The sequence below is a fragment of the Pristiophorus japonicus genome, chromosome 22 (genome assembly GCF_044704955.1).
Source record: "Pristiophorus japonicus isolate sPriJap1 chromosome 22, sPriJap1.hap1, whole genome shotgun sequence".
Lineage (NCBI taxonomy): Eukaryota > Metazoa > Chordata > Chondrichthyes > Pristiophoridae > Pristiophorus > Pristiophorus japonicus.
In genome coordinates, this window is record NC_091998.1 from 28,864,375 (window position 1) to 28,888,507 (window position 24,133).

At 46.5% G+C, this 24,133-nt stretch overlaps 1 protein-coding gene across 1 annotated transcript in view; it reads right to left on the reverse strand.

Annotated features, from left to right (window-relative positions):
* opn4a (opsin 4a (melanopsin)) overlaps positions 1 to 6,440 on the reverse strand; it is a 68,330-nt gene extending 61,890 nt beyond the window's left edge. Inside the window, exons 1-2 of the mRNA XM_070865273.1 lie at positions 6,375 to 6,440; positions 2,261 to 2,409 (exon numbers count right to left, since the gene is read on the reverse strand). Of these exons, the coding sequence (XP_070721374.1) occupies positions 2,261 to 2,409; positions 6,375 to 6,440 (215 nt within the window). The remainder of the gene's footprint in view (positions 1 to 2,260; positions 2,410 to 6,374) is intronic.
* Positions 6,441 to 24,133: the final 17,693 nt, after the last annotated feature.

The following is a 24,133-nucleotide window of genomic DNA, read 5'->3' on the forward strand; positions in this document are numbered from 1 at the left end:
AGCCGCTAGATGTGCTCCTATGCAAAGGTCGCGAATGGGTCTGGGGGGACAGCCAGGAAAGGGCTTTTAATAGAGCACGCAATTTGTTATGTTCCAACAATCTGTTAACGCTATATGACCCATGTAAGAAACTTGTGTTAACGTGCAATGCATCGTCCTATGGTGTTGGGTGTGTGTTGCAGCATGTCAATGCCAAGGGTCAGTTACAGCCGGTAGCTTATGCCTCCAGAAGTCTGTCCCAGGCAGAAAGGGGCTACGGGATGGTAGAAAAGGAGGCGCTCGCATGTAAAGAAAATGCGGTAAAGAAAATGCACCAGTACCTGTTTGGCAGGAAATTTGAGCTGGAGACAGATCACAAACCCCTAACGTCCCTTTTGGCCGACAACAAGGCCATAAATGCAAACGCATCGGCCTGCATACAGAGGTGGGCACTCACGTTAGCCACCTATGACTACACAATTCGGCACAGACCGGGCACCGAAAACTCAGCAGGCTCCCACTAGCCACCACTGAGGGGGCTACCAAGCATGCTGCTGAGATGGTCATGGCTGTTGATGCTTTCGGAAGCGAAGGCTCACCCGTGACAGCCCGTCAGATTAAAGTCTGGACAAATAGAGACTCACTATTGTCTCCAGTCAAGAAATGTGTCCTGTATGGGGACTGGGCAATCACGTACAGGGCATGTCCTGAGAAATTTAAACCACTTCACAGGCGCAAGGATGAACTCTCGATTCAGGCCGATTGCCTACTGTGGGGAAACTGCGTAGTCATGCCCCAGATGGGCAGAGAGGTGTTCATCAGAGAACTCCACAATGGGCACCCGGGCATTGTTACGATGAAGGCACGTTTGGTGGCCAGGGATAGATGCAGATCTGGAACTTTGTGTTCGCAGGTGCAACACGTGTGCCCAGCTGGGCAATGCGCCCAGGGAAGCCCCCCTTAGCCCCTGGCCATGGCCCGACAAGCCTTGGTCACGCATCCATGTGGACTACGCAGGTCCTTTCATGGAGAAAATGTTTTTGGTTGTAGTAGACGCCTACTCCAAATGGATCAAGTGTGACATTTTAAATTCAAGCATATCCTCTGCCACGGTCGAAAGTCTACGGGCAATGTTCGCCACCCACGGTCTACCGGACATCTTGGTCAGCGACAATGGCCTGTGCTTCACAAGCACTAAATTCCAGGACTTCATGGCAGGCAATGGAATTAACCATGTTAGAACGGCACCGTTCAAACCGGCCTCAAACGGCCAGGCAGAACGAGCAGTGCAGATAATCAAACAGGGGATGCTCAGAATCCAAGGGGGTTCCCTACAATGCCGCTTATCACGCCTCCTGTTGGCCTACAGATCCCAACCACACTCGCTCACAGGGGTTCCACCCACAGAGCTGCTAATGAAAAGGACGCTCAAAACTCGGTTATCCCTAATACACCCCACCATGAAAGAAATTGTCCAGAGCAGGTGCCAGTCACAATACCATGACAGGAATGCGAGGGCGCGATGTATTGATGTAAATGACCCTGTTTTTGTCCTCAACTACGCTGCAGGGCCCAAATAGCTCGCAGGCACTGTGATTGCCAAAAAGGGAACTAGGACTCTGGTAGTTAAACTTACCAATGGTCAAATCTGCCGCAAACATGTGGATCAAACAAAAAGGTGGTTCAGCAACCCTATAGAAGAAGCAGAGGAAGAACACGATGTCGAGTTCACTCCACCACAGGTAATCGAACACAGGAACCAAAGGGAGCAGAGCCCAGTCACTGTGGGCAGTCCGGACAGGCCTGAGGCACCGCAAACAGCAGACACTCAGGCCAGCGGTCAACAACCGGAGCCCCAACTCAGGTGCTCTACAAGGGAGCGTAAACCACCAGAGAGACTCAACCTGTGATCCCAATAAGACTTTGCGGGGGAGGTGATGTCATGTATTCAACCAGCATTGTAACCTATGTATAATCTGACCTAAGTTGTACACCGTGAGAACAATGGCCACTAGGTGGTGAACCTGTGGGAGGCACTCCTAACCTAGACCTTCAGATATAAAAGGGGAAGCTCCACCCACTTCCAGCACTTGAGTGCTATGAAATAAAGGGCAGGTCACAGACTGACCTTCTCTCATGGGCCTCTTGTGCATTTATACTGTATAGTAAGGACTTATCACTTTCTTTCCGTCTAATGGAGAACTTTGCCCGTTTCCGGAGCAAGTTGGAATATGGCGAGTACACTGCAGAAGATGGGCCATGGGGAGGTGCTTGCATGTACCTGCAAAATGCATAGATGACCAGGAAGTTGCCCAACGTGCCGGTGATGCCCACGGCGAGAATGAATGCCCCTATGATGTAGTGGGCGTGATCCGGAACATTCGCCGTCGGAAACGCATGATGGTAATGCGCATCAGTCACCGACACCTCCTGTAAACGGAGAAAGAGAGAGAAAAAAAAATCACACACCCGCCCCAAAATATACAGAGTGCTCAAAGCTTCGACGGGGAAGCGGGAAGCCTGTCAGGGATGGATGAACAGTGACCCCTGATGGACATCACCTCACAGTACAAAGCAAGTTCTTCACCTTCTAAGGAACTTTCCCGTTTATATTTTTAAAAACAAAAATGAAAAGTATATTCTCTGTGTGAAAATAACTTTAATATTACAAAAAAAGTTATCAAGGCTCCTGCACATATATATAGATTTTTAAAATCTATTTTACAGTTTTTTAAAACATATTTTTGTACTTTAATGTAATTTACACAGATATTTAATCCTTATTTTAATGCTAGTACTGCAAAGTAAGTAATACTAAAGATCACAGGCCACATGACTACTGTCTCTTCTCGACCTTGTCATCACACGTTGCCTCTCTAGTCACACTGTCTCAATCACAGATAAGGCCAGATCATGCTGCTGATATTGTTAATGGTTCCCTGTCCTCAGGTACTGTCCTCCTTCTTTTTAAGTCTGCTGTCATCACCCCAACCTTCATAAGACCCACCCTTGGTCCTTCGGTCCTTGCAAACTACCACTCTATCTCCAACCTCCCTTTCCTCTCCGAAGTCTTTGAATGTTATGTCCCCTCTCTAATCTGTGCCCGTCTTTCCCTGAACTCAGTGTTTGAACCTTTCCAATCAGATTTCTGCCCCCGCCACAGTACTGAAATAGCCCTTATAAAAGTCACAAATCACATCCTGTTTAACTTATCCCTCCTCATCCTTCTCAATTTATCCGCAGTCTTTGACACAGTTGACCACAGCATCTTCAACGCCTCTCATCCAGCTGAATGGGACTGCCTTCGCTTGGTTCAATTCTTATCGGTCCAGTTGCCACCAGAGATCTCCTACAGTGGCTTCTCTTTACCTTGCTGCACCATTACCGCTGGAGTCGGCCAAAGATCTATCCTTGGCCCCCTCCTCTTCCTCATCTACATACTGACCCTCAGTGACATCATCCAAAAACACATCAGATTCGACACCCAGCTCTACCTCGCTATCATCTCTCACGATCCCGCCACTGCCTCGGATTTGTCAAACTGTCTGTATGACATCCAATATTGGACGAGCCTAAATTTCCTCCAATTAAACATTGGGTAGGCGGACGCCATTGTCTTCGGTTTCCGCCACAAACTCCGTTCCTCGCTACCCCTCTCCCTGGTCTGAGGCTGAACCAAACTGTTCCATTTGACGCTGAGCTGAGATCGACACCCCATGTAGGTAACAATCCCGTAAACTTCAGCCAATGCAAAACTCTGCTGTCCATATCCTAACTGGCACTAAGCCCAGTTCACCCATCATAAGAACATAAAGAACATAAGAAATAGGAGCAAGGGTAGGCCATTTGGGCCCTTGAGCCTGCTCCGCCATTCAATAAGATCATGTTAAGATAAGGTACTGACCTACATTGTCTCCCGGTCCAGCCACACCTCAAATTTAAAAATCTCATCCTCGTGTTCAATCCCTCCACGGCCTCGCCCCTCCCTAACTCTGTGACCTCCTCCAGCCCTATAATGCTCCGAGAATTCTGCATTCCTCCAATTCTGGCCTCTTATGCATCCCGATTTCCTTCGCCCCACCATTGGTGGCCGTGCCTTCAGCTGCTTAAGCTCTAAGCATTCCCTCCCTCAGGCTCTCCATCTCCTTTAAGATACGTCATAAAGCCTACCTCTTTGACAAAGCTTTTGATCATGCATCCTAATATTACCTTGTGTGGCTCGGTGTCAAATGTTGTTTGATAATCGCGCCTATGAATCGCCTGGGGACATTTTACTACATTAAAGGTGCCATATAAATGTAAGTTGTTGTTGTCTCTACATACAAGCAAGAAGGAATGTGCATTGATATAGCACCTGATCGCATTTTCAGGATACCCCTATTGTACTTCATATTAAATGTAATTACCTTTATAATGCAATCACTGTTGTGATGCAGGCAAACAGAGCAAGCAAGCAGTGCACAGCTAGATCACTTGAGGGCAGAATGTTGACCAGGACACCAGAAGTATTACCTACCCTTTAATACCACTGAACAAGCCATTGAATATATCATCTGAAAGACAACACTTCTGACATTGCAGCTCTCTCTCAGTACTCCACTGAAATGTCAGCCAAAGTTATGTGCACAAGTCTTGGAGCACAGCTTAGGACCTCCAACCTTCTGATTCAGAGGCGAGAGTGCTACCAACTGAGCTGAACGCACTACACGGAAATAACACATTTCTGTGAATTCGCATTGGGTTGACAATTCTGCCAATTTTTAGAGATGAAAATCGATAATGGTTGATTAGGATTGATTTCAAAATATGGAAGTTTCTCAGTGAAAATTCATAATAACTGAAAACAAACTCCCTTACAGGGTAGATTGGAATTAGCGGTTATACAAGGAATGAAGGCATGAAGGCTATAAATTCACAATATAAAGCAGATGTTAAACAGAAATAGAAACAAACAGATGTAATTCAGACCCTGCTGAAATACAGACTGAGCAAAGGAGCATAGAAAGGTTAGGAATGAAAAATGGCCATTCAGGCCATCGAAATCCATCCCTCTAATACCCTAACTCTCCCATCAGAACTCATCACTCTCCCATTTTACCATCCAGCTGTATTACGAATGACCCTAATATTTTGCTCCTCTATACCCATCTAGTCGATTATTCCACATAGTTATCACTTCTTCAATTTAAAAATAGTTCTTTGTAAGATCTATTTTAAATGTTGAAGTTCACAACAATTTTCTGGCCCCGTCTTGCCGTCTTCAAAGTTTGTAAGGGTAAGATTATTCTTGGTTTATCGCATCTATTCCATTTAATATTTGATATGTCAGTGGGATAACTCCCTTCTTTCTGTACTTGAAGACCTGAGCGTGTCTAATCTCATAGCCGCTCTCTGCACTGGCTCCGACGCTTGTGCTGTTGGTGTAGTTTGGGATGAGGAAAACTTGGGGTCGATTCACTATCGGGTCTGAGACGGGACTGTCGGTTGGGAGGCAGCCTGCAATACATACATTGTTAGAAAGTGTACGAAATACTGAAGGCAGCAAAAAGTCTGTCTGACATTCCAATATAAATCTCGGCTAGGTTAAGTGGCGAAAAAAGATGTTCAAATAAGGAATTTGACATCAGGAGCCGGATAAGAAGTGTCGATTAGTGTGTTACACGCTGACTTATAGCGGAGGAGAGGGACACACGCAGATGGAGAGAGAAAGATCTACTGGGAAGCGATTATAGACAGAGAGTTGCCGCTAAACGGGAAAACAATTTACTGCTGAATGCAAACAGTGACTTGTTTAAAAATAAACAGGAAAACACAGATACACAGGAAGATACACAGATGGATAATTTCAAATGTATGAAACAATCCGAGCTAACAGGCGGGTTAAAGGGGAATTTTATATTAAAAGGTATTGTGTGAAGATTGAATGGTCGGGAGATGAAAGGGTGGATTAATAAGGAATATAATCAGGACAGTATCAGGCCCCCCGCCGTCTGTAAACGGAAAGGCATCAATTGTATCTCCAGCAGTCTCTGTTTTTACTTCGCAAAACAAAACACCAAATTCAGATTTTAAAATCAATTATCCAAAGACACGGGGAAATCGTTAGAGACAAATATATAGCTGACAAAATCTCTTTGCAATCAGCGAGAGCAACTGTTAAAAGGCAAAAGGAGAGATGCGAATGACTGAGATGTGGAGTTATACCTGATGAAATTGCACAAATATTTATGAAATGATACAGATACACATTATATACCAGATATTGTTTATACAGGAGGGGTGTGCAGCTGCAGAGTGAGAGAAACACACACACATAGAGAATAGGGCGCGAAATAGGTAAAGTTAATTTCACATCACATCAGGAAATTGACGAAGCTGGCGGCGAGGACACTTACCGTGGTTCTGAGTTGGGGCAAGTCGGCAACTCCGGGAGCGCTTGCAGAGTCATTCCAGTCAGCCATGGGTCCCACGGTGCCGGTGCAGATGGGGTAAAGATGGGGTTCACATGGGCTTCTTCACTCTCCTGGCGCCGAGGCCACTCACCCTCCGGTAAACCGCTCGCCTCACATTATACAATGCCCCCGAGACACCAGCACGCTGCTGGAGGAGGAGGTTCCTGGGCAGTGAAACTGTTGGCTGAATATCTGTACCAAAAAAAAGTTCTGCGGCTGAGGGAGGGAGGGAAGAGCCAGTCACAGTGTACAGTGAGAAGGAGCTGTCCCTTTAAAGAGCTCCATCAAAAAAAAACACAGATGCAAACGTCCCACTTCATGTGGACAGCAATATGCCCGGCTCCCGGGTCTTCGTCTATGCAAAAACAACAAAAAAACCTGCTCCCCATTTATTTGGAGCCGCTTTGAGATTAAGTGAGTGAATGAGCCTTTAAACTGCAGCGCCTGCTGCCAAATATTCAGAACATCTGAGCAAACGGCGCGTGGCCCGGTGGGGAAGCACCATGTGAAGAGGCCAATGGTGAATACACAAGGCTGGGTCCTGCCCTCGGAGTATCTCAGTCCCCCACACACTAGTTCCACACCATGCATCTTGCTGTTGGGCACATGGCCTTTCAAAGCGCGCTTGACAGAGTACCTAATCATAGACTTGTTCGCAAAATTGAGCCTGTGGAGGGGCAGTGGCCGCATGGATACAACCTTGGCCGAGGGACAGAAAGCAGTGGGGGAACTGTTGTTTTTCAGACAGCAGGGAAATGCACAGTGGTGTTCCCCCAGGGGTCAGTATAAGGACTAACGCTGTTTCGATATGTATTTATGACCTGGATTTTGGGTATACAGGGCACAATTTCAAGGTTTGTAGATGATACCAAACTCAGAAATGTAATAACTAATGAGGAGTTTAGTAACACACTTCAGCAGCACTTGGACTGGTAAAATAGGCAGATACATGGCAGATGAAATTTAACACAGAGAAGTGTGAAGTGATAATCGTCATCATAGGCAGTCCCTCGAGATCGAGGAAGACTTGCTTTCACTCTTAACACGAGTCCTTAGGTGGCTGTACAGTCCAATACGAGAACCACAGTCCCTGTCACAGATGGGACAGATAGTCGTTGAGCGTAAGGGAGGGTGGAACTGGGTTGCCGCACGCTCTTTCCGCTGTTTCTGCATGCTCTCGGCGATGAGACTCGAGGTGCTCAGCACTCTCCCGGATGCTCTTCCTCCCTTTGTCCCTCTGGGAGGACAGACACACCAACATTAGCGACCTCGACCAGGCCAACATCCCCAGCATTGGAGCACTGACCACACTTGACCAGCTCCGCTGGGCAGGCCACATCGTTCGCATGCCCGACACGAGACTCCCAAAGCAAGCGCTCTACTCAGAACTCCTTCATGGCAAACGAGCCAAAGGTGGGCAAAGGAAATGTTACAAGGACACCCTCAAAGCCTCCCTGATAAAGTGCAACATCCCCACTGACACCTGGGAGTCCCTGTGAAGTGATACATGTTATACAAGTGATACATACAGGGAGGCGAGACAAGCATATGAGGGAGAAAGGAATAGAGGGTTATGCTGATAGATTTATATGAGGAAAGATGGGAGGAGGCTCGAGTGGAGCATAAACGCCGGCACGGACTGTTTGGGTCGATTATCCTTTTGTAAAACACTGGTTAAGCCTAAGCTTAATTCTGTGTTAAATTCTGGGCACAGCACTTTAGAAAGCATGTCAAGGCCTTGCAGAGTGTCCAGCAGAGATTTACGAGAATGGTTCCAGGGATGAGGGACTTCAGTTACGTGGAGAGACTGGAGAAGCTGGGGTTGTTCCCCTTGGAGCAGAGAAGGTCAAGAGGAGGTTTGATAGAGGGGTTCAAAATCATGAATGGTTTTGATAGAGTAAATAAGGAGAAACTGCTTGCAGTGGCAGAAGGGTCGGTAACCAGAGGTCACAGATTTAAGGTGATTGGCAAAAGAACTAGAGGCATTCGATAAGGTGCCACACAAAAGGTTACTGCAGAAGATAAATGTAAAGTCCTGTCCCCTCAGTACAGATTCACACGAGGCATGTAGTGAAGCCAAGGTCAATCTGGACCTGCACCTTTATTTCACAGCTCTGGGATGCTGCACTTGCCTGAGACCTGTCCTTATATACCTGTCTCTTGCAAGTGCACCCCTGGTGGTAAGGTATGCTGGTGGTTACAGGCCATATCTTATTACAGTCATGTACAACATGATAGGATACAGTTATATATAATAATGTAAGATACATGACCACCCTCCCCCAAGGTCTTATTGTCTTTATAGGTTCAGTCTCTCAGGTGGTCTACGCTCTCGCGTGGAGCGTCTGAGTTGTGGTTCAGTTGTTTGCCTTGGTGTCTGTTTTTCTTTGGGTGTGGTTCCTGGTATATCGCCTGGGCTGTCTGTTTCGATTGGTGTGATTGTTGTTGACTTGCCTGGGCTATCTGTTGGGATTGCCCTTTCCTCAGGTTATTCCCTCTGTCTGTCCACCAGGTGTGGTGCGAGTTCCACATTGTAGTCTGTCTCTGGTTCCGCAGTGTTGTTGGTAAATCTGCTTTTTACTTGGTCTACATGCCTCCGGCAGGTTTTGCCATTGTCCATTTGTATTACCAGTAGCCTGTTTCCTTCCTTGCCCATTACTGTCCCTACAAGCCATTTGGGACCCCTACCATAGTTTAGTACAAACACTTTGTCCCCTATCTCATTCCATCTCCCCCTCGAATTTCTGTCATGCTACTCAGTCAGCTTACGGCGCTTTGCCTCAATGATTTCGTGCATGTCTGGAAGGATTAATGAGAGCCTTGTTTTTAAAGTCCTTTTCATCAACAGTTGCGCGGGGGGATCCCAGTCAATTAGTGCGGACGAGATCTGTATGCCAGCAGCAGTCGCGACAGGCGACCCTGCAGCGTGGGACCTTGGATTTTAAGCATGCCTTGTTTAATGATTTGCACTGCTCTCTCCACCTGGCCGTTGGAGGCCGGCTTGAACGGTGCCATCTTGACGTGATTTATGCCGTGGTCAATTATAAAATCTTGGAATTCTGCGCTGGTGAAGCACGAACCATTGTCACTGACCAATATGTCAGGGATTCCGTGCATTGCAAACATGGTTGCGAGGATCTCCACAGTGGTGGAGGTTGTGCTCGAGTTTAAAATGGTGCATTCGATCCACTTTGAAAATGCATCTACAACTACGAGGAACATTTTACCCATGAATGGGCCTGCATAGTCTACGTGCACCCGCGACCATGGTTTGGTAGGCCAGGGCCAGGGGCTCAGGGGAGCCTCCCTGTGGGCATTGCTGAGTTGGGCACAAATGGTGCACCTTTGGACGCAGAGCTCCAAGTCTGCATCAATACCAGGCCACCAGACGTGGGATCTGGCTATGGCCTTCATGAGAACAATTCCTGGGTGCTCGCGGTGGAGCTCCCGGACAAATGCCTCTCTGCCTCGCAGAGGCATGACTACTTGGCTGCCCCACATCAGGCAGTCTGCTTGTAGTGATAGTTCATGCATGCGCCAGTGAAAGGGTTTTAATTCCGCGGGACAGGCATCGCGAGCCTCTGCCCAGTCACCGGTTAGGGCACATTTTTTACTAAGGATAACGTGGGGTCGCTGGCCGTCCAGGCTCTGATTTGGCGAGCCATCATGGGCGAACCTGTGGACTCAAAGCCATTGATTGCCATGACTATCTCACAGTCCTGTTCGTCAGGCCCTTCCGTGGTCGCCAGGGGTAGCTTGCTGAGCGCGTCGGCACAGTTGTCTGTGCCTGGTCTGTGCCTTATGGTATAGTCGTAGGACGCCAGCATGAGTGCACACCATTGAATTCGCGCCGAGGCGTTGGCGTTTATTGCCTTACTCTCGGATAGGAGGGACATGAGGGGCTTGTGGTCGGTTTCTAACGCGAACTTAGCCCCGAAAAGGTATTGGTGCATCTTTTTGACACCGTACACGCACGCGAGCGCCTCCTTCTCTACCATTCCGTACCCGCGCTCCGCCCGCGAAAGTGACCTGGAGGCATAAGCTATGGGTTGTAATTTGCCCGCACTATTGACTTGTTGCAAAACGCACCTGAATACATTCGCTGATGCATCGTATGTGAGAACTAGCTTTTTACCTGGATCAAAGAAAGTCAAAACACTGTTGGAACACAGAAGGTTGCGTGCCTTATTGAAGGCGCGTTCCTGGGCGTCCCCCCAAAACCAATCGCACCCCTTCCTGAGTAGCACGTGGAGAGGCTCCAGCAGCATGCTTAAGTTCTGCATAAAGTTCCTAAAGTAATTGAGTAGCCCGAGAAAGGCGCGCAGTTCTGAGACATTACGGGGCCTGGGTGCCAGGCGAATTGCTTCTGTTTTGGACTCTGTTGGGTGGATTCCATCAGCAGCAATCTTTCTGCCCAAAAATTCAATCTCGGGGGCGAGAAGCAGCTGCTTGGATTTCTTGACTCGTAGGCCTACCCGTGGACTCAGCTCCACTTACCTGCCCGCTCCCCGTAACCCTTTGGTACTTCCTCCAAATTACGGAGATGGGAGTCGGTGTCCCTGCCCGTGATAAGTATGTCGTCTTGAAATACAACCGTCCCCGGGATGGACTTGAGCAGACTCTCCATGTTGCGCTGGAATATGGCAGCTGCCGACCTGATGCCGAATGGGCATCGATTGTACATGAAAAGTCTCGATATGTATCAATGGTGGTGAGTAGCTTGGATTCCTCGGTCAATTCTTGCGTCATATACGCAGATGTGAGGTCTAGTTTTGAGAAAAGTTTACCTCCAGCCAATGTGGCAAATAAGTCCTCCGCTCTGGGCAGCGGGTACTGGTCCTGTAGGGAGACTCTGCTTATGGTAGATTTGTAGTCCCCACAGATTCGTATGGATCCATCAGGCTTCATGACTGGGATGATGGGACTTGCCCAGTCGCTAAATTCCACAGGTGATATGTCTGTGCAACCAGTGCTGCTGTCTCTAAGGTCAGGTTCTTAGTCTCTATGAGCTTTCGGAATATGCCTGCGTGGCCTATTCCTTCAATGAAAAAGTCTCTCAGCATTTCTCTCCTCAGTTCATCGGAGAACTCACATAAACTAGCCAACCTCCGAAGTTCCGCCACGAAGTCAGGTATGCTCTGGCGCACACAGCATCTGTAGTTGTAGAACCTGTGTCTGGCCATGTGTAGGCTGCTCGCTGGCTTCAGGTGGTCTCTAACCAGTGTGCTCAATTCTTCAAACAACTTGCTTGCTGGTTTCTCGGGTGCCAGCGGATCCTTCATTAAAGCGTATGTTTTCGAGCCACAGCTGGTCAAGAGATGGGCTCTTCTCTTGTCTGCCTTATCATCGCCTAACCAGTCGTTGGTTACAAAGCTTTGCTGGAGCCTTTCTATAAAGTCCTCCCAATTGTCTCCAGCATTGTACTTTTCATCTGATCCGTTGTTCGCCATTCTGTGGATTCTGTAATCCCATAACTTGTCGCCACTGTAAAGTCTTGTCCCCTCAGTACAGATTCACACGAGGCATGTAGTGAAGTCAAGGTCACTCTGGACCTGCACCTTTATTTCACAGCTCTGGAATGCTGCACTTGCCTGAGACCTGTCCTTATATACCTGTCTCTTTCAAGTGCACCCCTGGTGGTATGCTGGTGGTTACAGGTCATATCTTATTACAGTCATGTATAGCATGTTAGGATACAGTTATATATAATAATGTAAGATACATGACAATAAAGGTAGGCGGAGTCGGAGGAAATGTATTAGCATGGATCGAGAATTGGCTGGCTGACAGAAAGCAGAGTCAGGGTAAATGGGTCCTTTTCGGGTTATAAATCGGTGGTTTGTGGTGTGCCACAGGGATCGGTGCTGGGACCACAACTGTTTACAATAGACATAGATGACCTGGAAGAGGGGACAGAGTGTAGTGTACCAAAATTTGTAGATGACACAAAGATTAGTGGGAAAGCGGGTTGTATAGAGGACACAGAGAGGCTGCAAGGAGATTTGGATAGGTTAAGCGAATGGGCTAAGATTTGGCAGATGGAATACAATGTCGGAAAATGTGAGGTCATCCACCTTGGGAAAAAAAACAGTAAACGGGAATATTATTTGAATGGGGAGAAATTACAACATGCTGCGGTGCAGAGGGACCTGGGGGTCCTTGTGCATGAATCCCAAAAAGTTAGTTTGCAGGTGCAGCAGGTAATCAGGAAGGTGAATGGAATGTTGGCCTTCATTGTGAGAGGGATGGAGTACAAAAGCAGGGAGGTCCTGCTGCAACTGTACAGGGTATTGGTGAGGCCGCACCTGGAGTACTGTGTGCAGTTTTGGTCACCTTACTTAAGGAAGGATATACGAGTTTTGGAGAGGGTACAGAGACGATTCACGAGGCTGATACCGGAGATGAGGGGCTTACCTTATGATGATAGATTGAGTAGACTGGGTCTTTACTCGTTGGAGTTCAGAAGGATGAGAGGGGATCATATAGAAATATTTAAAATAATGAAAGGGATAGACAAAATGGAGGCAGAGAGGTTGTTTCCACTGGTCGGGGAGACTAGAACTAGGGGCACAGCCTCAAAATACGGGGGAGCCAATTTAAAACTGAGTTGCGAAGGAATTTCTTCTCCCAGAGGGTTGTGAATCTGTGGAATTCTCTGCCCAAGGAAGCAGTTGAGGCTAGCTCATTGAATGTATTCAAATCACAGATGGATAGATTTTTAACCAATAAGGGAATTAAGGGTTACGGGGAGCAGGCAGGTAAGTGCAGCTGAGTCCACGACCAGATCAGCCATGTTGAGTGGCGGAGCAGGCTCGAGGGGCTAGATGGCCTACTCCTGTTCCTAATTCTTATGTTCTTATGTTCTTATAACAGGAGGGAAAAAAAATTGTGATCTGGAATGCGCTGCCTGAAAGGCTGGTAGAAGCAGATTCAATCGTAACAGTCACAAGAGAATTGGATAAATACTTGAAGGGAAAATATTTGCAAAGCTATGAAGAGCAGAGGAGTGGGACTAATTGAATAGCTCGACCACAGACACGGATGGCCAAATTCATTCTATGAATCTATGATTTCCTATCAGTTTCTGCACATCAACAATCCAGTTTAATGGGCATTACAATCCAGAATAGCAAATTATACTGAGCATTGTGATAAATATGACTTCATATCATAAACTTATTTTGCTATGCATGTTTCTATTACTGTCTTAGTCTCTATCTGTCCCTTACGCTTTAAATCTGTTTCTATATGTTTACTGTTTGTGGGCTCTTGCTACATTACAACAGTGACTACACTTCAAAAGTGCTTCATTGGCTGTAAAGTGCTTTGGGAAGTCTTGGTGTTTATGAAAGGTGCTATATAAATGCAAGTCTTTCTTTACCTACCCAATTATCCGTGTTTCTCCATCTTGTTTAACCATGCTCTGTTTATTGAATCTTTCTCCCACTTATCCATCTGTTGATGTATTTGTTACCATTCCAGTTCCCCCCAAGAACCTTTTCTTCTGCCCAAAGCACAAAGGTGTGCTTCTACAGGCACGTCCTTGCTCCCTAGGGACAGCAGGATACAGGGTAACCAATTAGCCCTTTTTCTCATTGAGGTAAAAGAATGACTTTGCATCTTGAATTAGTGGCTAATAATGAGTCTTCTTTGCTGGATTGCTGGTTCAAAAACACGCACTTGGTCTAATTTCCACCCTCTTGCTCAGCCATGGCTCCACCAATCCAGCCATTGACCCGCATACTGCGGTCTCTTTGTATGTCTCATGGAAAGAACATTCAGCAGATGATAATTATTCTTGAAATGTGGGGCAAAGAGCTTTACTGTAAGGCAACCCGACTGGTTAAGACATCACAAGCACTGCTTCAAGGAAGAAAGACTTGGATTTATATAGTGCCTTTCACGACATCAGGACGTCCCAAAGCGCTTTACAGCCAATGAAGTACTTTTTGAGTGTAGTCGCTGTTGCAATGTGGGAAATGGGGCAGCTAATTTGCCCACAAACAGCAATGTGATAATGACCAGATCATCTGTTTTTAGTGATGTTGGTTGAGGGACAAATATTGGCCAGGACACCATGGAGAAAGGCTTGAGAATAATTCTGGTTGCAATGTGAGCTTCATTTATCTGTGCTCTGCGGGTATTGCAAGGTTGCTGTGAGGCACAGCTGCAGAGGGTAACCCTGGTCTCTCTGGAGCCATTGTATAGTCTTCCCTCCCCTTCAAATAAGGTTGGCACAGATGTACGCCTTAAAGTACCAGCAGTCTGAGAACTCCCAGTCTTGGGATTCACATGCAGGTCAGTTGGCCAATACGAGGGGGAAAAAAAGACTTGAAACGAAGCTAATCAATGCCTTTTTTCTGGCCCTCACCAATATGGGGTCCGTCGCAGCTCGGAGGGTTGTAGGGCTGGGCGAGGTAACAGAGATGGAGAGGTGCGAGTCCATGGAGGGATTTGAACACTCGGATGAGAATTTTAAAATCAAGGGGCATGAAATTCAACAGCTTAGCGTCCGGTGTTAAGGCTGGTTTGGTGGAAAACTACGGCATCTGCCTCGCTTCCACCCAGTTCTTTGTGTGGGCTGCGCTGGACCCCATATTGGTGAGGGCCAAAAAAAAGGCATTGATTAGCTCTGTCTGAAGCAGACATTAGATTATTAACATATTCAAATAAGGGGCCAAACTCCTGCTTCTGCTCCCTCTTGCAAGTTTAGCTTGCATCTGAGGCAGGTAACACCATCAATGGTTACTCCTGGATAAACAAACGTTAAACAGCGCTGAATGAAAAGAAGTTAAGTATTAATGTTGGTCTGATTTCTTACTCTTTATTTGTTTTGTTACCTTAAACGTCAGATCACACACACACTCAGTTGTAGTAATGGCAGGATCAGGTCTTTATTTAAACTTCATACTACACAAAAACCAGTATGAAAGTTACTGAGACATACACTCACAAAGCCAATGCATGCTCCCTGCGCTTGAGACACACACCCCAATTCTAGTGTCTACTGCTAAAACAGTGTTCACTCACATCTCTTGTACAAATTCAGGTCTTTGAACTCTATATTCCATACATACTATCAATAAACCATGGTACATCAAAAGTCCACACAAATACTGACAAACTGACAATGAAAACTAAACAACAAACCACTCAACCTGTTGAAATTGGTTTATTGCCACAATCAACTCTTGCCATGAACTTTATTGCTCTTACGCATAGGTGACCAAATTGACACATTCGATTGGCTTTCCTGTGCAGACGTCATCTCCTTTGATCTCGTCCCTAATTTACAATCCACACTCATCAGAAAAGCTGCTTGAACTTTTAACCCAGCATGTGTCATTACAGACTGTGCCGAAAGCGAGGCATTCGAGAAATACAGGCTTTACGTCCCACATTCCCCCAATTCTTCTCTTTGCCTCTCTGCCAAGCCTTGTCTGTGTATGCTATAGTGCACTGTGATGTCAAGTAATCATGGACTTAAAAGATTTCTCCAGCTCTCCTTACCATGATCCAGCTTACAGATATTCTTGCTAAGTATCATTTCCCACTAGCTTTCAGCCCAAAGAACATAGAACATAAGAAATAGGAACAGGAGTAGATCATTTGGCCCCTCAAGCCTGCTCCACCATTCGATAAGATCATGGCTGATCTGATCTTGGCCTGAACTCCACTTTCCTGCCCGCTCCCCGTAACCCTTAACTCCCCTATCGCTCAAAAATCTGTCTATCTCTATCTACCTTGAATATATTTAATGACCCAGACTCAACAGCTCTCTGAGGCAGAGAATTCCAAAGATTCACAACCCTCTGAGAGAATAAATTTCTGCTCATCTCCGTTTTAAATGTGCGACCCCTTATTCTGAAACTATGCCCCCTAGTTCTAGATTCCACCATGAGGGGAGCTCTCAGCATCTACCCTGTCCAGTCCCCTCAGAATCTGATACGTTTCCTAAACTCCAATGAGTATAGGCCTAACCTGCTCAACATTTCTTCATAAAACAACCCCTTCATCTCAGGAATCAACCAAGTGAACCTCCTCTGAACTGCCTCCATTGTAAGTATATCACTCCTTAAAGGTAATGTATTGACGTGGATAGAGAACTGGTTGGCAGACAGGAAGCAGAGAGTCATAAGAACATAATATAAGAACATAAGAATTAAGAACAGGAGTAGGCCATCTAGCCCCTCGAGCCTGCTCCGCCATTCAAAAAGATCATGGCTGATCTGGCCATGGACTCAGCTCCACTTACCCGCCCGCTCCCCATAACCCTTAATTCCCTTATTGGTTAAAAAACTATCTATCTGTGATTTGAATACATTCAATGAGCTAGCCTCAACTGCTTCCTTGGGCAGAGAATTCCACAGATTCACAACCCTCTGGGAGAAGAAATTCCTTCTCAACTCGGTTTTAAATTGGTTCCCCCGTATTTTGAGGCTGTGCCCCCTAGTTCTAGTCTCCCCGACCAGTGGAAACAGCCTCTATCTTGTCTATCCCTTTCATTATTTTAAATGTTTCTATAAGATAACCCCTCATCCTTCTGAACTCCAACGAGTAAAGACCCAGTCTACTCAATCTATCATCATAAGGTAACCCCCTCATCTCCGAAATCAGCCTTGTGAATCGTCTCTGTACCCCCTCCAAGGCTAGTATATCCTTCCTTAAGTACACAGTACTCCAGGTGCGGCCTCACCAATACCCTGTACAGTTGCAGCAGGACCTCCCTGCTTTTGTACTCCATCCCTCTCGCAATGAAGGCCAACATTCCATTCACCTTCCTGATTACGTGCTGCACCTGAAAACTAACTTTTTGGGATTCATGCACAAGGACCGCCAGGTCCCTCTGCACCGCAGCATGTTGTAATTTCTCCCCATTCAAATAATATTCCCGTTTACTGTTTTTTTTCCCAAGGTGGATGACCTCACATTTTCCGACATTGTATTCCATCTGCCAAACCTTAGCCCATTCGCTTAACCTATCTAAATCTCTTTGCAGCCTCTCTGTGTCCTCTGCACAACCCGCTTTCCCACTAATCTTTGTGTCATCTGCAAATTTTGTTACACTACACTCTGTCTTCTCTTCCAGGTCATCTATGTATATTGTAAACGGGTCAGGATAAACGGGTCCTTTTCAGAAGGCAGGCAGTGACTAGTGGGGTGCCGCAGGGCTCAGTGCTGGAACCTCAACTATTTACAATATACATCAATGATTTAGATGAAGGAATTGAAAGTAATATCTTCAAGTTTGCAGATGACACTAAGCTGGGTGGCAGTGTGAGTTATGAGGAGGATGCTAAGAGGTTGCAGGGTGACTTGGACAGGTTAGGTGAGTGGGCAAATGCATGGCAGATGCAGTATAATGTGGATAAATGTGAGGTTATCCACTTTGGTGGCAAAAACAGAAAGGCAGAATATTATCTGAATGGCGACAGATTAGGAGAAGGGGAGGTGCAGTGAGACCAGGGTGTCATGATACATCAGTCATTGAAAGTTGGCATGCAGGTACAGCAGACGGTGAAGAAGGCAAATGGTATGTTAGCCTTCATAGCTAAGGGATTTGAGTATAGGAGCAGGGAGGTCTTACTACAGTTGTACAGGGCCTTAGTGAGGCCTCACCTGGAATGTTGTGTTTGGTTTTGGTCTCCTAATCTGAGGAAGGACATTCTTGCTATTGAGTGATTGCAGCGAAGGTTCACCAGACTGATTCCTGGGATGGCAGGACTGACATATGAGGAGAGACTGGGCCTGTATTCACTGGAGTTTAGAAGGATGAGAGGAGATCTCATAGAAACATATAAAATTCTGACGGGACTGGACAGGTTAGATGCAGGAAAAATGTTCCCGATGTTGGGGAAGTCCAAAACCAGGGACATAGTCTAAGGATTAGGGGTAAGCCATTTAGGACTGAGATGAGGAGAAACTTCTTCACTCAGAGAGTTGCTAACCTGTGGAATTCCCTTCCGCAGAGAGTTGTTGATGTCAGTTCATTGGATATATTCAAGAGGGAGTTAGATATGGTCCTTACGGCTAAAGGGATCAAGGGGTATGGAGAGAAAGCAGGAAAGGGGTACTAAGGTGAATGATCAGCCATGATCTTATTGAATGGTGGTGCAGGCTCGAAGGGCCGAATGGCCTACTCGTGCATCTATTTTCTATGTTTCAATATTTCTTTGAATCCCCAAAACCATTGAAGGTCGTGGTCCCTTCACGAGCTCCATAGGGAGTGGAAGATTCGTGATGCTCTCGCCTTGTCCGCCCAAACGTGCTTCCCCCACTCTCCGCATTACCGGAAGGTCATGTGTAATGTTGCGGGGAGTGAAGGGTCTGAGGAACCAAAGAGGCATCTAACTGCTCCGCCTCTGTAGCTAACGTTGCCACGCCAACCACACGGGTTGGAGGCTCCAAAGTCGGAGAAGACCAAGGAGGTGCAGAAGGGAATGGTGGGCGTGCTCCCTGTCCCTTTTCAACTCTCGGACCGGGGGGAATCCACCCGATATCGCTCGGCTCCATTAATTACTGTCTCCACTGGGCAAGCTAATACCACCACCCGCTGCCCTCCCATCTCCCTCACCACGGGCCGCTCTAACTATTATGCCCTCTCGGGTCACCGCCATTTTCGCATTCTACAGTTTAAATATTCCTTTCTCTCGATCTTGATTATGGTTCTGTTGATCAACAAGATGCTGATCCAGCGTCAGAACAGTCCTGGCTGCTCGCCAGTTCTCTACTTCTTTGCTAGCTGCTGTTAGCTGCTCTGTGAGTTCCGAGACTTCTCTACCTCCAGCCTCAGCCTCTTCTCCTAACATTTGAATCCCCAGCATTAGACACGGTAACACTAATGCTTTTCTCTTTCTATCCCTTTTAATCCTAGCACTTTAATCTTTTTTAACTGGACACTCTCCACTAAGGCCTGCCGTGTCTCTCTCCATCCTCCTGTCATTGTTTCCTGTCCTATCCCGTAAAGTCCTCCTTTAACCTCAATCCATTCATTAAGAAATAACTGGACCTCATCTGTAATATTCTCTGATCCTCCCATTACTAACTGGCGATCCCTTTAAGTCACGACAACTAAGAGAGTACTTACCCCTCGAATTGATGTGTGGGAAAGATTTAATCGAACCGACTTCGACTTTTAATGAACTTTACGTCGTACCAACTCAGCCAGAGTAATTTGAAAAAATAACGTTGGGGTCACCAAGATGTTGGATTGCTTTCTTGCTCTTTTTCATTTGGTTGCTTTAAACGTCAGATCATACACACACTCGGTTGTAGTAATGGCAGGATCAGGTCTTTATTCCGTTTTCCAGTATCTTTGCTAAAACAGTGTTCACTCACATAAAAATTCAGGTCGTTGAACTCTATATTCCATACGTACTATCAGTAAATCATGGTACATCAAAGGTCCACACAAATACTGACAGAATGACAATGCAAACTAAACAACCAGCCACTCAACCTCCTGAATTGGTTTATTGCCACAATCAACTCTTGCCATGAAACTCTTTTTGGAGTTTATCTGAAAAACATAAAACATTAAACCGTGCCACCCGACCTGGATGACACACCAGACATTTACAAGGCCCTTTTTTTCTTTTTTAGTGGTTTTTTTTTTGTGTTTTTCTTTTTTTTGGGGGGGTTTTTTTTGGGCACTAAAATCACATTTTTTCCAGTGCCCCCTATAAAAGGGGAGGGGGACACTAAAAGCACCAGCAATTAAAACAAATTAAACTTTAAAACATAAAATCAAATTAAAATTTGGTTGCCGGGCGTGACGATGCACTCCAGTCCCTCCGGTGCCCACCTCTACTCTTGCCATGAATTTTATTGCTCTAACACACAGGTGACCAAATTGGCACATTTGATTGGCTTTCCTGTGCAGACATCCTCTCCTTTGATCTCGTCCCTAATTTACAATCCACACTCATCAGAAAAGCTGCTTGAGCTTTTAACCCAGCATGTGTCATCACAGACTGCGCCGAAAGTGAGGTATTCAGGAAATACAGGCTTTCCGTCCCACACTTAACATTACCATCTCCGACCTCACTTCCAACTCCGAACTCCAGGCTTTCCCCGATGTTTTCCCCGACCTCCAATCTCCCCTTGATGCTGGCCACGAGTCCTAATGACACTGACCTCCCCCAACCCTGGCCATAAGTCCCGACCTACCCCAGAGTCCTTGCTGGGCGCCGTTCAGTGCGTTCAGCGATGGGCCGAACACCACAGTAATGATAACCAGCAGGCGGAACCAAGTTCTTTATGGGAGTGAGCAAAGTCCCCTCCCCCATGATGGCATCGTCAGTTTCTGGATGATCGGATTTCTCGGTCAAGGTGTTGGTGGAACGTGAGCCAATGTTGGTCAGCGAGCACAGGGGTGATGGGTGGCAGAGGAAACGTTACAAGGACACCCTCCCTGATAAAATGCAACATCCCCACCAACAACTGGGAGTCCCTGGCCAAAGACCGCCCTAAGTGGAGGAAGTGCATCCGGGAGGGCACTGGGCACTTCGAGTCTTGTCACCGAGAGCATGCAGAAATCAAGCGCAGGCAGCGGAAAGAGCGTGCGGCAAACCTGTCCCACCCTCCCTTTCCCTCAACGACTATCTGTCCCGCCTGTGACAGGGACTGTGGTTCTCGTATTGGACTGTTCAGCCACCTAAGGACTCATTTTTAGAGTGGAAGCAAGCCTTCCTCGATTACGAGGGACTGCCTATGATGATGATGATGGGTGAACAGGACTTGGTGCGAGTCAGGATATGGGCTCAAGTTTCGATGAGCTCAAGTTTATGTAGGGTGGAAGATGGGAGGCCGGCCAGGAGGTTGAGTCTGGAGACAATGAAGGCCGTGGCCTCCTTTGAGTACGGACCCCTCACCTGCCCTGTCGCCCACTCCTCTTTCTGCTTTGAACCGGCCCAGGTTACCAAGATATAAAGTCCTGATACCAGTGGCCAAGCATGATGTTACTAACATCACAGTGCATGGTGATATGCTCTCAGCCACTGAATAATTGTTGATTCGATATGGATAGCCAATTCCAACCACACCCCCCACTAACCCCCACTAAAACAAAAAGAGATTAGAGAACGGACCGAGGTCTCAGTAAAACATCAGGACCATCAACATTTGGTGCCACAGATTGAGGGACAAGGAAGGAAATCATGGTGGGCTCGATATACCCAATGATACGAATTATTTCACAATTGTTAATTATTTTCCAGTGCAGTATATTAGTCCTGGTCAGCATCGTGTACGTATTGCTTTGTCAAGCCCGTAAAAAATTTAAGATGAAAACACGGAGCCGGGTCAGCAGAGAGCTCTCCCAAGCGTGGAGTGCAGGGGAACTCAAAGATAATTATCAACAAATGAACTAAGACCAAAGGAACTGTAATAGAGTTCCCCCTAGTGGACTACTGCTCTACCTAGTCGACTATTGTGGCAATGCAACTACCGATGTAAATCCATCTTGTATAGTGTGTTTCTTGGTGATGTAAGAATGTATCACAGAAACTGTTCGAGCAATGCGTACATGCTAGGTGTGCTTAAATCAATTCAATTGGAATCGACTGTAAACTCCAACATGACTCATTGTAAAGCCAGAAAGAAAGTAATTGACCCATAGTCATTGCTCAAATTCTGTGTCAAAATGCTAGAATGCTGTAAGATGATTTAGTTAGTCGATTTATTCCAGTATCATTTTGCTTCGGTTTGTATTATTATAGCAATATAGGAGAAAAAGAAATCTTAGTCTTGTCTCTATTCTGAGACAGCCCATAACACAGTACCATAAGCTGCACACTTGCTGTACTAAATCCAGGCTGACACTCCAGTGCAGTGCTGAGGGAGTGCTGCACTGTCGGAGGTGCCATCTTTCGGATGAGACGTTAAACCAAGGCCCCATCTGCTCTCTCAGGTGGATGTAAAAGACCCCAGGGCACTATTTTGAAGAAGAGTAGGGGAGTTATCCTCGGTGTCCTGGCCAATATTTATCCCTCAATCAACATAACAGAAACAGATTATCTGGTCATTATCACTTTATTGTTTTTGGGAGCTTGCTGTGCGCAAGTTGGCTGCTGCGTTTCCCACATTACAACACTGACTATCATTCCAAAAGTACTTCATTGGCTGTAAAGCGCTCATGATCCGGTGATCATGAAAGACGCCATATAAACGCAAATCTTTTTCTTTTACTGTAAACAAAACGTAGCAGAGCAAAGGCTGAAAGATATAAGCTGGGTAAACATCTAACAATGCGGGAATTGTGCTTTTGTGTTGAGAACAGATGTAGCTCAAGGTAGTCCAATAATTTAAGAATGGGACATCTTCTATTTGTCAGATAAACATCTCCTGGGCCGTCTGAAGCCCTCTCCGGCTCGGGGAACCAGGATGTATTATTTGCGAGTCATCTTGTGATTTAATATTACACTATAGAACAGTTATTTAAAATCTAATAGGGCTAGAATTTCCTCTCACGTTGCCCACTTATCGCCCATTTACCACCCAGTTACCGCCCAATTACCCCCAGTTACTGCCCAGTTACCGCCCAGTTACCCCCAGTTACCGCCCAATTACCCCCAGTTACCGCCCAATTACTCCCAGTTACCGCTCAGTTACTGCCCAGTTACAGCCCAGTTACCCCCAGTTACCGCCCAATTACCCCCAGTTACCGCCCAATTACTCCCAGTTACCACCCAGTTACTGCCCAGTTACCGCCCAGTTACCCCCAGTTACCCCCAGTTACCGCCCAATTACCCCCAGTTACCGCCCAATTATCCCCAGTTACTGCCCAGTTACTGCCCAGTTACCCCCAGTTACCGCCCAATTATCCCCAGTTACTGCCCAGTTACTGCCCAGTTACCCCCAGTTACTGCCCAGTTACCCCCAGTTACCGCCCAGTTACTGCTCAGTTACTGCCCAGTTACCGCCCAGTTACAGTCTGTTTTGGAGAAAAAAGTAATCGCCTGGTACCGCCCCCGATTATCGCCGGTGATAATTTAGGGCGACCATTACCGCCGGCGTTGATGCAAATCGCCCACCCACTTTGGACCCCTAGAAATCGCGGAAAATTCACTCCCAGCGCTAACTTCCAATAAAAAGGTTTTTTTTAAGGCCCGCTACCGCCCGTTATCGCTACGCTGGAAACTGCCCATTTCTGAAGTACTTACCTGACTTGGGCCCAGCGTTATGCCTCCTTCCATTTTGTTTGTCGCTTTACAGTGGCCCAGAAGATCGTGGATAAGGAAGAAAACCTATTCTTGATGCAAATGTAATTATATGTGGCGTACATATTAACAGACAGGTGTGGGTTCGACAAGATGGCCACCACGACTGTAGTTAAGTGATTCTATGCAGAAAATGAACTTTTGTATCTTTGAATGTGATTGGGAGAATCTTTTGTTCAGTAGGCTTTGGGCTGACATACATGCTGAGTTTCTGCAATAATTTGGTTCTGTGTTAGCTGATTGACACTTCGACTTTGTGGTGGACTGGAACATCACCTCACCAACGTGCAAACATTGTATCAGGAAGTCTATGAAGGATTGTGACCTCTAAAAGCCTTGCAAATTATTGGATTGTGTAATTAAAAAGTTCTCATATTCAAAGGGGTATTCAAAGGGGCTCACTGTCTCACACAGATCAAGCACTGAATTAACTCCCAGTACAGGGTTAGAGAGAGAAAGGGAAATAACCTCATATTCACCCAA